This window comes from Pithys albifrons, chromosome 1 (genome assembly GCF_047495875.1).
Source record: "Pithys albifrons albifrons isolate INPA30051 chromosome 1, PitAlb_v1, whole genome shotgun sequence".
NCBI classification, from domain to species: domain Eukaryota; kingdom Metazoa; phylum Chordata; class Aves; order Passeriformes; family Thamnophilidae; genus Pithys; species Pithys albifrons.
In genome coordinates, this window is record NC_092458.1 from 86,262,972 (window position 1) to 86,280,891 (window position 17,920).

The window sequence follows — 17,920 nt, forward strand, 5'->3', positions numbered from 1 at the left end:
GCTGCTTGCTGCAAGACAAAAGTGCAGTCCTGACTTGCCTGCTCTTCTTTATCTCCCGTGCTGCAGAATAGCAAAAGAGTGTGCAAGTGCCCAAGGGAACCTGATGTTTAGGTGTTTTTTCACAATCCACCAAGAACAGAAACTGACAGTTCCTTAATGGACTGAGAAGCACAGGTTTGGTAATAAGTGTTTGTCTTGGGTTGAGCTGGCAAAACACCAACTGTCCAGGACAGGGTGAAAAGGGTTCCTCCTCCTCCTCCCAACCAGGAAGGGAAAAAGAAGAGGGAGAGGGAAAAAAACCCCCCAAACCTTCAGCTTATGCTGAAACTAACTACATGTATTTATACAGTACAGAGAAAATAAGAGGAAACTACAATATAACACACAATTATACAAGTTACATATATATAACAAGGAATAACTTCCCACTCCCCAATTAATACAAAGCCCATTACTCTAAATTCATAAGCACTCCAAAAGACACTCAGCAAGAAAGAGAAAGTATAACAACAAAGTATTTCTACTTCCCTGAATGCAAACAAAATGCAAGCAGAGACAACAGGAGCAGGGCCTAGCATAGTAGAGGAGCTGCTAGATGTCCTCCTCTTAGTGCAGCCATGATGGAACTAAGCAAGCCACTCCCACACACTGGATTTTACACCCTTTGAGATGATGTAGTATGGTGCGAAATACAATATTTTTGGCTGGAAGAAGTCAGCTGTTAGCTAGCTCAGCCCAGCTCAAATCAGCTGACAATCCTAGGCCTAGCGGAACTTTAAAACCTAAGTTTAGGCCCATCTGGCTAAACCCATAACAGTGTTGCAGCTCATGCTGTAGCAGTGGGGAAAGAGATGCTGTCTGGCAAGCAAGTTCTTGTGGTTCAATCCCAGTAATCAACTAGGTATCAAGTAGCTATTTGCTCACTACCCTCTTACCTGTGGTGGAAAATGGAGAAGAAAAGGGAAAATATGAAAGTTATGGAACACAAACATTAAGAAATACTAATAATACTAAAAGTAGAAACAACAACAATAAAGACAGCAACAATAATTAAAATAGAAATAAAAAGGAAAAGAGGGAGAGGAATAAAACTCAAGAAACAGAAAGTGATGCACAATACAGTCACTCACCAACCAGTGAACAATGCTCAGCCTGTCCCTGAGCAGCAATCTTCTGTATCTTCTGGCCAACCCCCTGCAGTTTATATACTGAGCACGATGTTATGTTCTATGAAGAATCTTTTTGGCCAGTTTGGGTCAGCTCTCTTGGAAATGCTCCATTCCAGATTGTTGTGCATCTCTTCACTGGCAGAGCATGAGAAACCACAAAGTTCTTGATTTTGGGAGCACTGCTCAACAAGCAAAACTGTGTTACCAATATTATTCTCATACTGAAGAAAAACCACAGCACTATAACACAGTCTCCACCTGTTAATCCTTTCTCCTGCTTAAAACCTGCATAAAATTTTCCTCATGACTTTCAATGAACTATTCTCTTCAGCAAAACATTGAGTTGGGTGGCACAAAACTAGCCTTCTCCTTTCCACCACTATGAGACAGAAGTCCCACCAGGGATCCTAGTCCATTTCCTTTGTTTCTCCTTCCCTTATATCAGATGAAGCTCCAAGCACAGGAAGGAGGAGGAGAAGGAACAGCAAGGTGTTAGTGGTAGTGTACAAGTGAATGAAATTGCACAGTGTCGCTGCTTTCACTGGCTGTATCCCAGTGGCACACTCCAAACCCCACTGCAGGAGAAGCTCAGTCCTGCAACAAAAGCCAATCACCTTGAACACACTGATTCACAGGGCAGAGGGGGCAATCACACAGATGGTCTCAGTCCATAAGCAATCCTCAAATTTGCCAGATGAAGTGTGCTCCTGAAGCAGAACTGCCAGAAGCCCTTATCTCAGAGGCAACACTAGGCTGAGACACCCAGCTCGGCCCCAGGTTCCAGGCAGAAATCATCTCTGGAGGAACTCGGGCTGTTTCTTGCCAGCAACAAATGTGAAGGGAGAGGTCACCCTAACCCCAAAACTCAGCACATCTTCTCCATCATGCCTCCCCCTTCTGGGCCACACATGGTAATTTCCTTTTTCCACTGCCAGTGCAGTGAGTGTCCCTGGACTCTTCACAGGTATTTACCTTTTTCTCCTAACCCTCTCACTGCAAAGTCTCCATGAGAGTCCTCAGAAATCAGAAGTCTTGAACCGATGTGGAGTCTTTCATGGTCCTGCCTCTCACTAATGCAAATTGCTGTGTCCACAGTATCACATACTGAAAAAGAGCCATCAGAGAGTGAGGTGGGACATGGGCTGGTGGGGCAGGAACTGAACCAACCATGTCTGGGAAAGACAGGGAAAATTCATGGGAAAATTCAAGGAACTGATTAGTGTCCTTTCTACCTCATTCCCCCAGTTCTCATGGACATCAGAAGGAGAAGAGGAGCTCTCAGCATTCTTCAGCCTTGTACACTCCAACTTCCATGCAAACTCAGCATAAATCTGCTCATACAACCCCTTTCTTTCCTCCCCACCATCCCACACCACCCCACCCACTGCACCTCTGAAGGGTTTATGCTTTCCTGTGATGGTTTGCATCATTCTCCAGTGTTCCCAGCAAGCCAATCCTGTCTCACCATTCTTTGTCCTGCCCCACCCCAATATGTCTCATTCTCCCTCAGTTCTCCCTCTACATACCTTTGGACAGCTACAAAAGGCAGGTTGCTGACAGGACAGGGACTTTTCCCTCATAGTTCCCTGCTATTTCTTTGTGACCATGCCAAGCCCTATTGGTAAGTGGACTCAACCCACCTCTGAATACCTACATTGATCACACTGCTGTGCTTTTGGTTGTGCACTCAGTGTGCTGGTTTGAAGGTAAACCAGCAGGAGAAATGGACCCACCACAAGAGAGATTATAAGTCGGAGTTACAATTTAATGAAAGATACTACCATAAATACACTGACACAACGGAAAATTGCTTTCAACTCACAAAACCCAGCAGTATAACCCAGTACCCTGGGGCACAAACCCAAAGGGATTTGTTAGCCCTTGTGCTGAGACCCACATGGGTCCCCCAAGTCCAAAGCAAAAGGAAGTGAAAAAAACCTGTTGGTGTAGGCGATGGCTGTAGTCTGGTCGAGAGTGGTGGTCTTCTCCTGTTGAGATCCTGCTGTTCCTCTGGATCTGACAAGAGGTTCCTGAGGTCTTCTTACCCACCACTTATGTACCCTCAGGGAGCTCCCAGTCCCTCCCCCAGGGTGGGGACTCACACAATGGGTGATTAACTCTGGGAGTCATGGGGTATCCCTGAACTGTTGATGGCCCATTAGCAGCCACACTCCCCCAAGCTGGGTGTGAAGGTGCTAATGACTCCCTGGGCAGCTGATGCTAATAATCCATTGTCCTTGGGAAATGAATAGAGGGGGTAGAATACACTGTTTTGAAAACCCACACACAGTTATAACTGGTCCCATCTGCTGAACTAGGACACTCAGTTATTGTGTTAAGGGTGAGAAATGAATGAGGTGGGAAGGAATCCCAGAGTCTCTTGCTCGGGCAGTCAGTTTTTAATTCTTAGAGCAGCACTCAAATGGTTCCCTTTTTTGGACACAAACTGGCCCAGGATTGTCTTGCCTGTTGGAAAGAGATTGGAAACTCACTTACTTATACCCTGTATTGCTCCCTAGTTTCTACTTTCAAGTTCCTTCTCTGCCTCTTCTTCCATTTTTTCCTTCTCTTTAATGTTCCTCCTTTTCCTTTCCAGTGTTGGCTCTGGAACAATTCCCAGACATGGTGATACAAGAAGGCCATTCTCTGGATTTGAAATGTTCCAAGACGAAATTCTCCAGCACAGTTATGTACTGGTATATGCTGCCCTCAGGGAAGGACTCCAGGCTGACCCAAGTGGCATTTGCACTAGAAGGTGGTAATATAGCTGTTGAGAAGGATTTCAAGAGCCATTTCAAGTCCAGCAAGATCCAAGGAGACAGTATCACCCTCTCCATAGAGCATGCTTTCCTCAATGACTCTGGCACCTATTACTGTGCTGAAAGTGAAACACAGTGGCTAGACTGCTGAGGGAGATGAGCACACGCCCTCACTGCATAAACAGGACCTGCTTTCCTCTCCACAGGTACTGCACAAGGCAAGATGATGGCTTTTCACTCATTACATGCTCTACTTCCTAGCCTTCCCTTCCTTCTCTTGTCAGATGCTGGGAGTTTAGACTTACTGTCAAAAAGAAAGAAAACTTGTGTGAATTCTTTGTGCATCTTTAGATAGAGGCAAGGCCAGGCAGGTGTTGGAGTAGCCAGTACCAGGTTGGAGCTGCCCACGTGCTCCTCTGTCATAGCAACTACTCTGTGGTTGATACATGGCCAAGGTTTGTGCGCAGCACAGCACAAGCTTGTGCCTACTTTGTTTACCTGTTATGTGGATCACTGACTCCTCCATGTACAGGGGTCTCTGGGTCAGGATCACTGCCTTCCTCCTCTTGATCCACATGCAATTTACCTTTCCCAAAGATATTACAAAAATTAGTCTGTGTTATCAAGCTGTACAGCTACTAGAAATTTTCCAAGATGATAGAGTGTTTTATTCATCAGTGACTTGGATGAAGGGGTAGAGAATCTCCTCATCAAGTCCACTGATGACACAAAGCTGGGAGGACTGGCTGATACCCCAGAGTGCTGTGCAGCCTTTCTAAAAGATCTCAGCAGGTTGAAGGGATGGACATGGAGGAACCATCTGAAATCCAACAAAGACAAATGGAAGGTCATGCACCTGGGAAAGAACAACTCCATATTACTGCCAAGTAGAGCCTTGAGGTGACTTGCTGAAAAGCATGTCTGTGGAGAAGGACCTGGGGGTCCTGGTGAATGAGAAGCTGTCCATGAGCCAACAGTGTGTCCTTGTGTCCAAGCCAGCCAATTGTATCCCTGGGGAAATTAGAAAAGGCATCGCCAGTGGGTCAAGGGAGAGAACCAACCCGCTCTGCTCTGCCCTAGTAAAGTGCACCTGGAGGGTTGTGTCTAGTTCTGGACTCCTCAGTAGAAGAGAGACAAGGAGCTCAAGAAGCAGGTCCAACAGAGTGCTATGAGGATGATTAAAGGAATGGTGCATCTCCCTTACGAAGAAAGGCTAAAGGAATTAGGCCTGATTACCCTTGAGCACAGATGAATAAGAGAGGACCTCATCCAGAGATATAAATATCTGAAGGGACAGTGTGAAGTGAATGGAGCCAGGCTCTCCTCAGTGGTGCTGAGCAATAAGATGAGAGCCAACAGGAAGAAATTAATGCACAGAAGTTCCGCCGGAACATAAGGAAGAACTTCTTTGTTGTGAGGGTGACTGAGCACTAGAAAAACTTGCCCAGAGAGGTTGTGGAGTTTCCCTCTCTGAAGATATGCAAGAATCATCTGGACAAAATCCTGTTCAGTGTGCTGTAAGCAAGACCCTGATTGAGCAGGCAGGTTAGATCAGATTCTCCCACAGTGGGCCTTTCCAACCTTACCCATTCTGGGATTCTTTCTGTCACACATAACATATACCAGTCTGCAGCACAGGCTGGCAGGAGGCATTCCAGAAGTTTCCCACACTGCAGATTCCCTTGCTAATATACCGGCTTCTTGAGACCTAAACACAAGACCCAACAGTGCAGGAATGCATGGTCAAGATCACTAAGTCCTTGAATACCATGTGTTCTGCTAGGCTCCCCATGCACTGACCTGCCACCTACACATCCCCAGAGAAGCCCATGGGAAAGAGAGACCCTTTCCATGTACAAATCAAGCACAGCCTCCTCTCAGACGGAGTGCTGGGGATATTGCAAGGGTGTGAGGTTTCTTCCTGTTGAATGCATAACATAGCCCACACTCTTTGTTGTTTTCTCCCTTTCTTTCTTTAGCGGAATCTGGGGTCTTCCCTGCATCTTCTGTAGGCACCTTCTGGAAACAAATGAAATGGGACACATTTAGAAATGCAATGTAGGATTTGGAAGGTGGAGGTTCTGCTGAAGGGACACAGAGGAACATCTTCACTGCAACGGCCATGACAGTCTTGAGCAGTCACATCGCTTGCTGTCTTGTCTGGGCCAGCCTTACACTGCCGTGCATTGCCAGCCCACAGCACAGCATGGATGTGCACAGGGTCTGTCCGACCTCTGTACACCAACTCAGGGTACACAAACTATGAGCCTCTCTTCCTGCCTGCAGTGATTTCGCACTGCCTCAGGCTGGTGAACAAGGCTGTATGTAGAGAAAAACACATTGTTTTCTGCAGCTTTGTCCATTCTTGTTCTGACAGATAAGAAGAGCAGAAGAGTATCAGTTCTTCTCTGGCTTCTCTTTCTCCTTGAAATCTCCCTTTAGAGTAAGAGAAAAACAGTTATAGAAATACTCTCTGTCATGCTGCAACAGAGACCACGATGACAGGTCAGCACTTTTCCTATACCTAGTGAACATGTCAGGCAAACCAAGGACAAGCAGAGAAAATTCCACACTGCAGCTTGCAGGGTTGGGAGTCTGTGTGTGTGAAGATGTCTAGAGAGGAGACAAGCTGTGGGCTCAGGCACAAAATTCCATGCCTGAGATCTCTTTCTCTTCCCCTCATTTGGTGTCTCTTTGTACATACCTGTGCAATGCACACACTCAGGCTGCCACACAGCCCCATCATGCTCCTGTGACAACACTTAACTGCCACCTACTCATGCACACACGCATTTACAAACAGCAGGAAGCCACTGGAGCAGAGGACATGCGCCTCATCACTGTGTGCAGGTGTCATTGCCCACTGTTCCCAGACAGACAACTGCCTTCTCTCATTGCAGACTCCCTCTCACTCCCCTGCCCACCCACAAAGAGATGTATCTCTCCATCTCAACCTTTCCTCTTTACACATCTCTGTGTCTGTGCTGTCATCAGGGGCAGGTGGCTAGAAGGAGGTGGCCTTTCTCCATGAATTTCCATTGCTTCCTTGTGGCCATCCTGGCCCCTGTGGGTAAGTGAGCTCCCCTTCTCCTTGAATGGCTGCACTGGAGCCACTGCTGCTGCTTCAGCCCACTTGCAAGCTGGGCACCTTCCCCAAGGCTTCAAGGGGGAGGATGGGTGATGAAAACGGTGAGCTTTTCCTCAGCCTCTTAAATCAGAAAACTCTGCAGATCTACAACTGTGGTTTTTCTGTCCCATTTTGATACCTCACTTGGGAGCACTGAAGTCATTATTTTTACTGTCATTTTGGAATCTGTTTTGTTTGGGCTTTTTTTTTCTCCTTCGTGTGTTTTGCAGAGAAGCAGGACACTATCCCATGGCTTCCTGATATCCAGATTTCACTGCATCCCATGTCATACTTCAAGGGTTTATTTTTGTGTCCTCTTCAATGTATTCCACTTCGCACATTTATTTCCTTCTCTTTCCAGGCTGGGCTCCTTATCAATCCCCACATATGGTCATCCAAGTGGGAGACCCTGTCACTCTGAACTGTTCTGCAACAAGGAATTTTGCCACATCCATGTCCTGGTACAAGTTACCCCTAGGGAAGGATGCCACTCTGCAGTTGGTTGTATACTCAGTGGAAGGAGGCAAAGCAGATATTGAGAAGGAATTCAAAAATCATGTCCAGAGTACTGGCACTAAGGACAAACGTTTATCTGTGAAGATAGATCATGCCCTACTCAATGACTCAGGCACATATTTCTGTGCTGAACAAGATTCACAGTGACTCAAAAGCTGGAGCAACCTAGCAGAAACCTTTCCATGCAGGCAGGGATCTGCCACTAGCACACACCAAATCCCGTGTTTGGCAGGAACCCATTTTCTTCACTTGCTCGCCATCTCTTTCGGAAAGAGGTGGCATTGTCTGTCTGCCTTCTGCATAGTCTCTAAATTCTTTCCCATTCCTTCCCATCTCTGAATCACCTTTGACACTCTTTTTTTCTTGTACTCATTGCATCAACTTATTTTTCTGCCATACACAGACTGCTTCTTACTATTTTCCTTTCATGTGTTCCACTCCTGTTTCCTTCATCCTCCTCCATGTCTTCTTCCATTCAGCCTGCTACACAAACTCATAGGGTAGCAGGATGTGGAAGAGTTCACAGAGGCCTTTCCTTCTACACCAGCTGGAACAACAAGGCTAACTGGTTCCGTGGCCCCACTGGACTCCAGGGAATGGAAACCCTGCTTTGCACCAGAGTCCCCAAGTCACAGTGCTACCCTGTGGCCTGAACAGTGAGGTCTGTGATGTAGACCAAGTATTGACAGTATGCAGGGATGGAGTATGCGGGGAAAGAGCCCTGAACTGCTGCAGGTACTCATGGCTGTCATCAGAGTCTGAGACTTTTTTCTGCTCTCCTGCAACATTGGTTTTGTGCCTTCCTTTTATATGGATATATATCTACAAGAAAATAAGGAGAGATGTTTGATGACATGGTTGAGGTTCTTCCAGAGCCTGGAGAAGATCTTCCTTAGCACACAGGTAACCACTGGACATCCTGTTCTAGCAGTTGTCCTTCTTAGTCTGGACAGTAAACACAGCATGGATTCCTTCTGTTTAGATGGAACACACACTACTCATAGGCCCAACATTCTACACTGCAGACGCATTCATTTCTCTGCTACCTGGAAAATCATCAATTGGCAAGTGTGGAGCCACTCTTGAGGCACATAAACTGCAAGCAACCTGAGCCTCAGGACAGCAATCTGCTCCTCTGGTGCAGATTTAGATGTCATCAGTGGATTAGACACCAGTCACCATCCCCTGCTTTAAAAGAATGGAGGTGTCTTATATGAACTCTAGATCCACAATCATGGATGTGGGCCTTGTTCTCAATGAACTGACTAGTCTGTTGCCCTTAGTTCCATTGCTAGTGCTTGGCACCAGATAGCTGAGAGCAATAGGCCACAAAATTAATGGCTCTGTGAAGCTGCTGGTTACAGTGCATAGGTGACTTCAGTGATTTCGTGTTCATAACACAAAATGAGAAGAAGGACTTTGGAAAGGCTTGCAATTACTGCAGTCAAATGGTTACTCTCCTATACTGCCTCAGTGCTCAAAAGACCTCTGGCGCAGAACATCTCTGTGCTTTACCCTTTCCTGTTTGGAGTCAATGGTGAGGCCTTTGAGAGTCTCCCGGCAACCAAGGGCTGTACCTTCCCACAGAGTACTCACTGCCATTGCTGAGTGTGTTGCCCCAGCCGGAGATCAGGCAAGTGGTGCCAGCAGCCACGCCACTGGTAGGCAGAGAAATTGTCTGGACAGATTTGTTGAGCTGGGCTGGGGTGGCAAGCTTGATGAGCACGATGTCATTGTCCAGGGTATAGGCACTGTAGCCAAGGTGGTGGATGACTTTAGCTGAGCTAATAAACTGCTGTGATGATTCTGTGAGTGCCAGGTTATGTTTCCTGAGTTGCACTTGAATGCGACTGGAAAAGAGAAGGCATGGCATGTACTTTACTGCTACCCACAGGTTAAGAGAAAGCACCCTGTCCCCACATGCAATTGTTTCAGCATGGCTGCTGCAGGAGCATTTCTGGGCAGGTTATCTTTCTTGTCCTGCAGTAAGCCCTGGTGTTGCCGCCAGGCCCTAGGGAGGACTGCACCCACCAATGTGATGTAAAGCAAATCCCAAGTTTATTCAAAAACACAGGTATATATAACTTCAAGTGACCCCGCCCCAGGTGCGGTGGTCTGACTCCAATTGGGAAACCTGTAAGGTGGTCACTCAGGTCCACCTGAATCGGGCTACAACACCCTGGGGTCTCGTTGTCACTTTGCTCAGAAAATGAGCTTCCTATTAAATTACGGAAATAGAAGTAAAAGTGTCGCAGGTTTGGCCTAGCTGTTGCCAACCCTGGACTGGCCCCCCTTCCCCCTCCCAGAACTTTCCCAGCAAAGGAAAGGGAAAAAAAAACTGAAAAGAAACGCACTCTAAAGAAACTGAACTGAATAAAAAGAATAAATTATATTTACTAACATTTACAAACCACACTGTATACACAATACGTAGGATCCCACCCCCCAGGGGAGAGGGGAAGGGAGAAAAGGGGATTGATTAGCTGGAAAATAGGGAAGACACCAACCCAACCCAAAGAAACCGAATGAATCAAAACAAACACAATTAAAAACCTCAAGTAAGGGGAACAAGAATGAAACAATCTCACCCAGGACAGGAGAAACACCAGGGACCGGAGGGACCAGACCTCCACCACCTCCCTCCAGCTCCTCAGCCAAGGACCAGGAAGGAAAAAACCACTCCCCCACTGCTACGTGGAAGACACGTGTGGAATACTCGTAACTTCCTTAGATACAATGGTTACTGGGGAAGGCCTTGGGTCAAACCATTACAAAAAGATATACTCACCAGCCACCCCAACAAAGGCAAGAACCTGCAGGCACTTCATGGTCTTGATTCAGCCTCAAGTCCAAACAGGTTGACTTTAAGTGGGAGCTGCTAGACATACCTGTTGTGAAATGGCCTTTTCTTAAGTCCAAGGTAAGATTTTCTCCAGACAAAAAGTTCATGGTGGAAGATTCCAGGATCCAAATGTGGGCCTTAACAGGGACTAGTAGAAACTACAAACAACATATCCATTAATCATCAACCTGTCCTTAGGCAGCTACATTAAATTCTTCTGGTGTGCAGCCTTCCATTTCAAACTAAATTTTAGTTTTGGAAATGTAGTATTTGCTCTCTTCTTCTTATAGTCAAAATCTGTTGAGAACAACTCTCAAACCCCTTTCAGATTGCTCTGCTCTGACAGTGTCACTGTTCAAAATGCATAGTTTTACCAGAGGTTTAATATTGCAGTTAGTGGGCAGAAAGATACAATGTTGTATTAGGACCAAGAATAAAAAAGTCAGCATGCCCAGTTTTCTACTGTGTTCAGTTTATTTTAACAATATCCTTTACTTGAATAATATGTGTACCATTTTGTCACATAGAATACCACTGTTTTCCTAAAAAAAATCCTCATAAGTAGTTTCACATGCGAGTATGATAAAGACTATTTTGTGTTCTTCACTTGTCCGCAGGTTAAATACTTCAAATGTGGGAATGCTTACCATTTTCCTTTCCTAATTTCTCTCTCCTAGTCTATATGAAAATATCTGCCCAAGTACCAAACCATGTTTGTTATTCATCTTTAGAATGTTCTACAGAGGCTCATTTTTGCCACAGAAGAATTTTGGGATAGTGCTGATGTTTATCAATGTAATGAATATGAAAAATAATGCTGTGAACACAAGCAACGAGATCTTCTGGAATCCTTATTAGGAAGGGTGAGGAGTTCTGTCATGATGTAATATTTGCTAAAGCTTAATGCATTTGATGAATAGTCAATTCCCTGCAGTTGCCAACTTCATCATGTTATCTCCCAAAAGACAAGGAGTACTCTCAAGAGACATTAAACAGAAGGAATATTCTTTGAGATGCTTGAATAGCATGAGAGACTAAATAGGATTACTCTTTCTACTCCATTCCATGATCCTTTTCTTTGAGAGCTATGGAAGACTGATACCCACAGTGGCACTGTCCAAATGGACATTTTCCTTCACGATAAAGCACAAGTCCAAGGACAGTGACTCCTCCAAAGGCTGCATAAATTTTGTTGGCCTTTAAATTGGTATCAATGCCCAGCTTTCTTAGAAACATGTTTTATTCTATGAAAGAAATGAGGATTAGAACCTTCCTGTGGAAAAGGAAGAAGTCCATAATAGGACTAAGCATGGCAAAAATCACTGAAGCTTTCCAATTCTGTCATAACTGATGGGAAGAATGTCTAGTCTACAAAAGTGTATAATTTGATCTCCATGTGGACTTATAATTTCTGTGTCAAAATATACCGTTGGCATAGAGACAGATTGACATTTTAAAACAATATTTTTTCTGATCTACAGTTCTTATATCACATTAAGCAACACTTAGGCTATGAGGGAATGCTTGCTTTTTCTTCTCTTCACAGGGTTTCCCACTTGGTTTAGTATCCACACAAATTGCAGGAAAATCCAGAAATTGAGTGCCTGAATTGGGAAGCTTGACCATACCTGCCTTTTTCTTGGTACTTTTTATTGGTTTCCTTTGCACTTATTTAATCTACTCTAATCTTCGACTTTTCAGTTATTCTTAACAGCAGCAATTGCATCATGAAGGGCTGGCTGGTAATGCTCTAGAAAAACAAGATCTCTGAGACCCTCTATGCTGCTTGCTTAAATCAGCAAGAGAAGACTCTTGGCCTCTCTATATGCTACTGCCAAAGGTCATGGCCAAAGACCTGGGTTTGGGTTTCTGTGCTTCTTGTGTTCCTAAGTGCTTGAAGGCCCATATCTAGTGAATATACCTTGCCCAAGTCCCTGCCATGCTCCTAACAGCCTGTCTGACAGCCCTTCTAGAGGCTCCCTTGAAGCCCAGACCTCCAGGCTGTGTGCCCTGGTCATGGAGCCAACTGATCTCAGGTGAAGGCAGGCAGGGTGTTTCTGAGGCACAACTCAGAGGTCATGCAGCAAACAGACTGACTCAGAGGAGCCCTTCAGATCTTGCCCCCAGTGGGATATGGAGAAAAACAGGACAAAGGTGAAACTTAGGGATTAAAACCATCATCATCACCCTCATTATTACAAGAACAAAGACAAAAATGCATGAACAATATTAACTAGAGAAATAAAAAGTAAAAGAGAGAGAGTAATAAAGCTCAAGAAACAGAAGTGATGCATGATTCAGTACTCACCACCCGGTGACCAATCCCCAGCCTGTCCCTTACCAGCAATCAGTGTCTTCTATTGAACCCTCTAAAGTTTATTTACTGAGCATAATGTTTTGTGGTAGAAGAATCCTTTTGGCCAGTTTGGGTCAGCTGTCCTGGAAATGCTCCATTCCAGGTTCTTGTGTATCTCTTCACTGGCAGAGCATGAGAAACCATAAAGTTCTTGATTTTGGGAGCACTGCTCAGCAACAAGTAAAACTGTGTTACCAATATTATTCTCATACTGAAGAAAAACCACAGCACTATATCACAGTCTTCACCTGTTGATCCTTTCTTCTGCTTAAAACCTGCATAAAATTTTCCTCATGACTTTCAATGAACTATTCTCTTCAGCAAAACATTGAGTTGGGTGGCACAAAACTAGCCTTCTCCTTTCCACCACTATGAGACAGAAGTCCCACCAGGGATCCTAGTCCATTTCCTTTGTTTCTCCTTACCTTACATCAGATCAAGCTCCAAGCACAGGAAGGAGGAGGAGAAGGAACAGTGAGGTGTTAGTGGTAGCATACAACTGAATGAAATTGCACAGTGTAGCTGCTTTCACTGGCTGTATCCCAGTGGCACTCTCCACACCCCACTGCAGGAGAAGCTCAGTCCTGCAACAAAAACCAGTCACCTTGAACACACTGATTCACAGGGCAGAGGGGGCAATCACACAGATGGTCTCAGTCCATAAGCAATCCTCAAATTTGCCAGATGAAGTGTGTTCCTGAAGCAGAACTGCCAGAAGTCCTTGTCTCAGAGGCAGCACTAGGCTGAGACATCCAGCTCGGCCCCAGGTTCCAGGCAGAAATCATCTCTGGAGGAACTCAGGCTATTTCCTGCCAGCTATGAAAGTGGAGGCAGAGGTCACCCTAACCCCAAAGAAGGGAAGACAGGGAAAATTCAAGGGAATACTGAAGAGCTCAACGTGTGTCCTTTCTACCTCATTCCTCCAGTTCTCATGGAGATCAGAAGGAGAAGAGGAGCTCTCAGCTTTCCCCTGCCTTGGCTACTCCAACTTCCATGCAAACTCAGCATAATTCTGCTCATACAACCCCATTCTTCTCTTCCCAGCACCCACTGCCACCCAACCCACTGCACCTCTGAAGGGCTTTTGCTTTCCTGCAATGGTTTGTGTCATTCTCCAGTGTTCCCCCCCAGCCAATCCTTTCTCACCTTTCTTGTCCTGCCCCACCCCAATATGTCTCATCCTCCCTCAGTTCTTCCTCTTCACATACCTTTGAACAGCTACAAAAAGCAGGTTGCTGACAGGATAGGGGCTTTTCCCTCATGGTTCCCTGCTATTTGATTGTGGTCGTGCTGGCACCTCTGGGTAAGTGGACTCAACTCACCCTTGAGCACCTACATCGATCCCACTGCTGAGCTCTCAACTATGCATTCAGTTACTCTGTTGAGGATAGTGAATGAATGAGGTGGGAAGGAATCCCGGAGTCTCTTGCTCAGGCAGTCTATTTTTAATTCTTGGAGCAGCACTAAAATGGTTCCTTTTTTGGACACAAACTGCCCAGGATTGTGTCTTGCCTACTAGAGAGAGAGTGGAAACTCACTTACTCACACCCTGTATTGCTCCCCAGTTTCTTCTTTCTAGTTCCTTCTCTGCCTCTTCTCTACCAACCCACAGTACCTAGTTCACATTTTCCATTTTTTCCTTCTTTTTAATGTCCCTTCTTTTCCTTTCCAGTGTTGGCTCTGGAACAGTCCCCAGACATGGTGATACAAGAAGGCCATTCTCTGGATTTGAAATGTTCCAAGAAGAAATCCACCAGCACAACCATGTACTGGTATATGCTGCCTTCAGGGAAGGACTCCAGGCTGACCCTAGTGGCTTCTGCTGTGCAAAGTGGTAGTGCAGCTGTTGAGAAGGGTCTCGAGAGCCATTTCAAGTCCAGTAAGATCCAAGGAGACAGTATCACCCTCTCTATAGAGCATGCTTTCCTCAATGACTCTGGCACCTATTACTGTGCTGAAAGTGAAACACAGTGGCTAGACTGCTGAGGGAGCTAAGCACAAACCTCTCCCTCCACAAAGAGGACCTGCTTTCCTCCTCACTCGTGCTGCACAAGGCAGGATGATGGCTTTCCACTCATCACCTGCTCTGCTTCCTAGTCTTCCCTTCTCTTCTCAGATGCTGAGAATTTATCTCTCCTACTTTCTGTCTTTGCTACCTCAATCCTTCTAGCATCCCTCTTCATTTAACTCTTACATTAGATTCACTTCTGTCAACCCTTTTTCCTCTCTCTGCCTCCCTTTCTCTCATCATTTTTTCTTTCTCTCTTCATTCTACAATCCAGAGATTTTCCTTTCATTTCCCAACAGTCAATGCTGCTCATGATTATTACTATCCAACAAAAGAATCCTCATGTGAGTTCCTGGTGCACCTTTAGATAGAGGCAAGGCGAGGCAGGTGTTGGAGTAGCCAGTACCAGGTGGCAGCTGCCCACGTGCTCCTCTGTTACAATGACTCATCTGTGGTAGTACATTGCCAAGGATTGTGTGCAGCACAGCACAACATTGTACTCATTTCGGTTACCTGTGATGTTTATCATGGACTTCTCCAATGTACAGGGGTCTCTGGGTCAGAATCACTGCTTTCCTGCCCTTGATCAAAATGCAGTTTAACTTTCCCAAAGATATTACAGAAATGACAGACTGTGTCAGTAAGCTGTACAGGTAATAGAAATTTTCCAAGAGGATAGAGTGTTCTATTCATCATGACTTGGATGAAGGGGTAGAGAATCTCCTCATCAAGTCCACTGATGACACAAAGCTGGGAGAAGTGGCTGATACCCTGGACTACTGTGCAGCCCTTCAGAAGGACCTCAACAGGTTGCAGAGAATGGCAAAGAAGAACCATCTGAAATCCAACAAAGGCAAATGGAGGGTCATGCACCTGAGAAAGAACAACTCCATATTACTGCCCAGTAGTGCCTCGAGGTGTCTTGCTGGAAAGCAAGTCTGTGGAGAAGGACCTGGGGGTCCTGGTGAACAAGAAGCTGTCCATTAGCCAGCAGTGTGTCCTTGGGTCCAGGACAGCAAATGGTATCCCAGGGGAAATTAGAAAAGCATTGGCAGTAGGTCAAGGGAGACGATCTTGCCCTTCTGGTCAGTCCCGGTAAGGTACACCTGGAGGGCTGTGTCTAGTTCTGAACTCCTCAGTAGAAGAAGGTGTGCAGCTCTGGTGGCAGATCGAGTAGAGTGCCATGATGATGATGATTAAAGGACTGGAGCATGTCCCTTATGAAGGAAGGCTAAGAGAATTGGGCCTCATGACCCTTGAGCAGAGATGGATGGCAGAGGACCTTATGAATAGACATAAGTATCTGAAGGGACAGTGTCAAGAGGATGGAGGCAGGCCCTCCTCAGTGGTGCTGACCAATAGTATGACCAGATGCACAGGAAATTCCACCTGAACATAAGGAAGAACTTCTTTGTTGTAAGGGTGACTGAGCACTAGAGCAGGTTGCCCAGAGAGATTGTGGAATTTCCCTCCCTGGACATATTCAAGAACGATCTGGACAAAATCCTGTTCAATGTGCTGTAAGCAAGACCCTGATTGAGCAGGCAGGTTAGATCAGATTCTCCCACAGTGGGCCTTTCCAACCTTACCCATTCTGGGATTCTTTCTGTCACAAATAACATACTCCAGTGAGTGGCACAGGCTGGCAGGAGGCATTCCAGAAGGTTCCCACAATGCAGATTCCCTTGCTAATATACCGGCTTCCTGAGACCTAAACACAAGACCCAACAGTGCAGGAATGCATGGTCAAGATCACTAAATCTTCAAATACCATGTGATCTGCAAGGCTCCCCATGCACTGGTCTGCCACCTGCCCATCCCCAGAGAAGCCCATGGGAAAGAGAGACCCATTCTATGTATAAATCAAGCACAGCCTCTTCTACACTAGAGTGCTGGAGATGTTGTGAGGGTGTGAAGTTTCTTCCTGTTGACTGCATAATGTAGCCCACACTCTTTGTTGTTTTCTCCCTTTTCTTTCTTTAGAGGAATCTGGGGTCTTCCCTGCATCTTCTGTAGGCACCTTCTGGAAACAAATGAAATGGGACAAACTTAGAAATGCAATGTAGGATTTGGGAGGTGGAGGCACTGCTGCTCCCTTCTGCTGAAAGGACACAGGAACATCTTCACTGCAAAGACCATGACATTCTTGAGCAGTCACATCGCTTGCTGTCTTGTCTGGGCCAGCCTTACACTGCCGTGCATTGCCAGCCCACAGCACAGCATGGATGTGCACAGGGTCTGTCCGACCTCTGTACACCAACTCAGGGTACACAAACTATGAGCCTCTCTTCCTGCCTACAGTGATTTCCCACTGCCTCAGACTGGTGAATAAGACCGTGTGTAGAGAAGAACACATTGTTTTCTGCAGCTTTGTCCATTCTTGTCCTAAATGATAAGGAGAGCAGAGGAGTATTATCTCTTCTCTGGCAAGGAGAAGCTAAGTCTGTACCATCATGTCCCATGGTGCATGCCCCTTGTCTTCAGAAATCTCTCTGTGCTGCAGTCTCTCAAGAGGTAGTCCCAATGCAGACACAAAGACAGCCTTTCCTCTCCTTGAGATGCTGCTTTGGAATAAGAGAAGAACAGTTACAGAAATACTCTCTCTCATGGTATTACCAATACTAGGATGACAGGTCAGCACTTTTTCCATACCTGGGAAACATATCAGGCCCAACAGAGATAAGCAGAGAAAATTTCACACTGCAGCTTGCAGGGTTGGGAGTCTGTGTGTGTGAAGATGTCGAGAGAGGAGACAAGCTGCAGGCACAGGCACAAAATTCCATGCCTGAGATCTCTTTCTCTTCCCCTCATTTGGTGTCTCTTTGTGCATACCTGTGCAATGCACACACTCAGGCTGCCACACAGCCCCATCATGCTCCTGTGACAACACTTAACTGCCACCTACTCATGCACACACACATTCACACACAGCAGGAAGTCACTGGAGCAGAGGACATGCACCTCATCACTGTGTGCAGGTGTCATTGCCCACTGTTCCCAGACAGACAACTGCCTTCTCACATTGCAGACTCCCTCTCACTCCCCTGCCCACCCACAAAGAGATGTATCTCTCCAGCTCAACCTTTCCTCTTTACACATCTCTGTGTCTGTGCTGTCATCAGGGGCAGGTGGCTAGAAGGAGG

At 46.0% G+C, this 17,920-nt stretch overlaps 1 protein-coding gene across 1 annotated transcript in view; it reads left to right on the top strand.

Moving 5' to 3' along the window:
• Positions 1 to 3,891, top strand: part of LOC139673052 (trypsin I-P1-like) — a 75,261-nt gene extending 71,370 nt beyond the window's left edge. Inside the window, exon 6 of the mRNA XM_071558019.1 lies at positions 3,766 to 3,891. Coding sequence (XP_071414120.1) covers positions 3,766 to 3,798 — 33 coding nt within the window. The 3' untranslated portion in view covers positions 3,799 to 3,891. The remainder of the gene's footprint in view (positions 1 to 3,765) is intronic.
• The last annotated feature ends 14,029 nt before the right edge of the window (positions 3,892 to 17,920 follow it).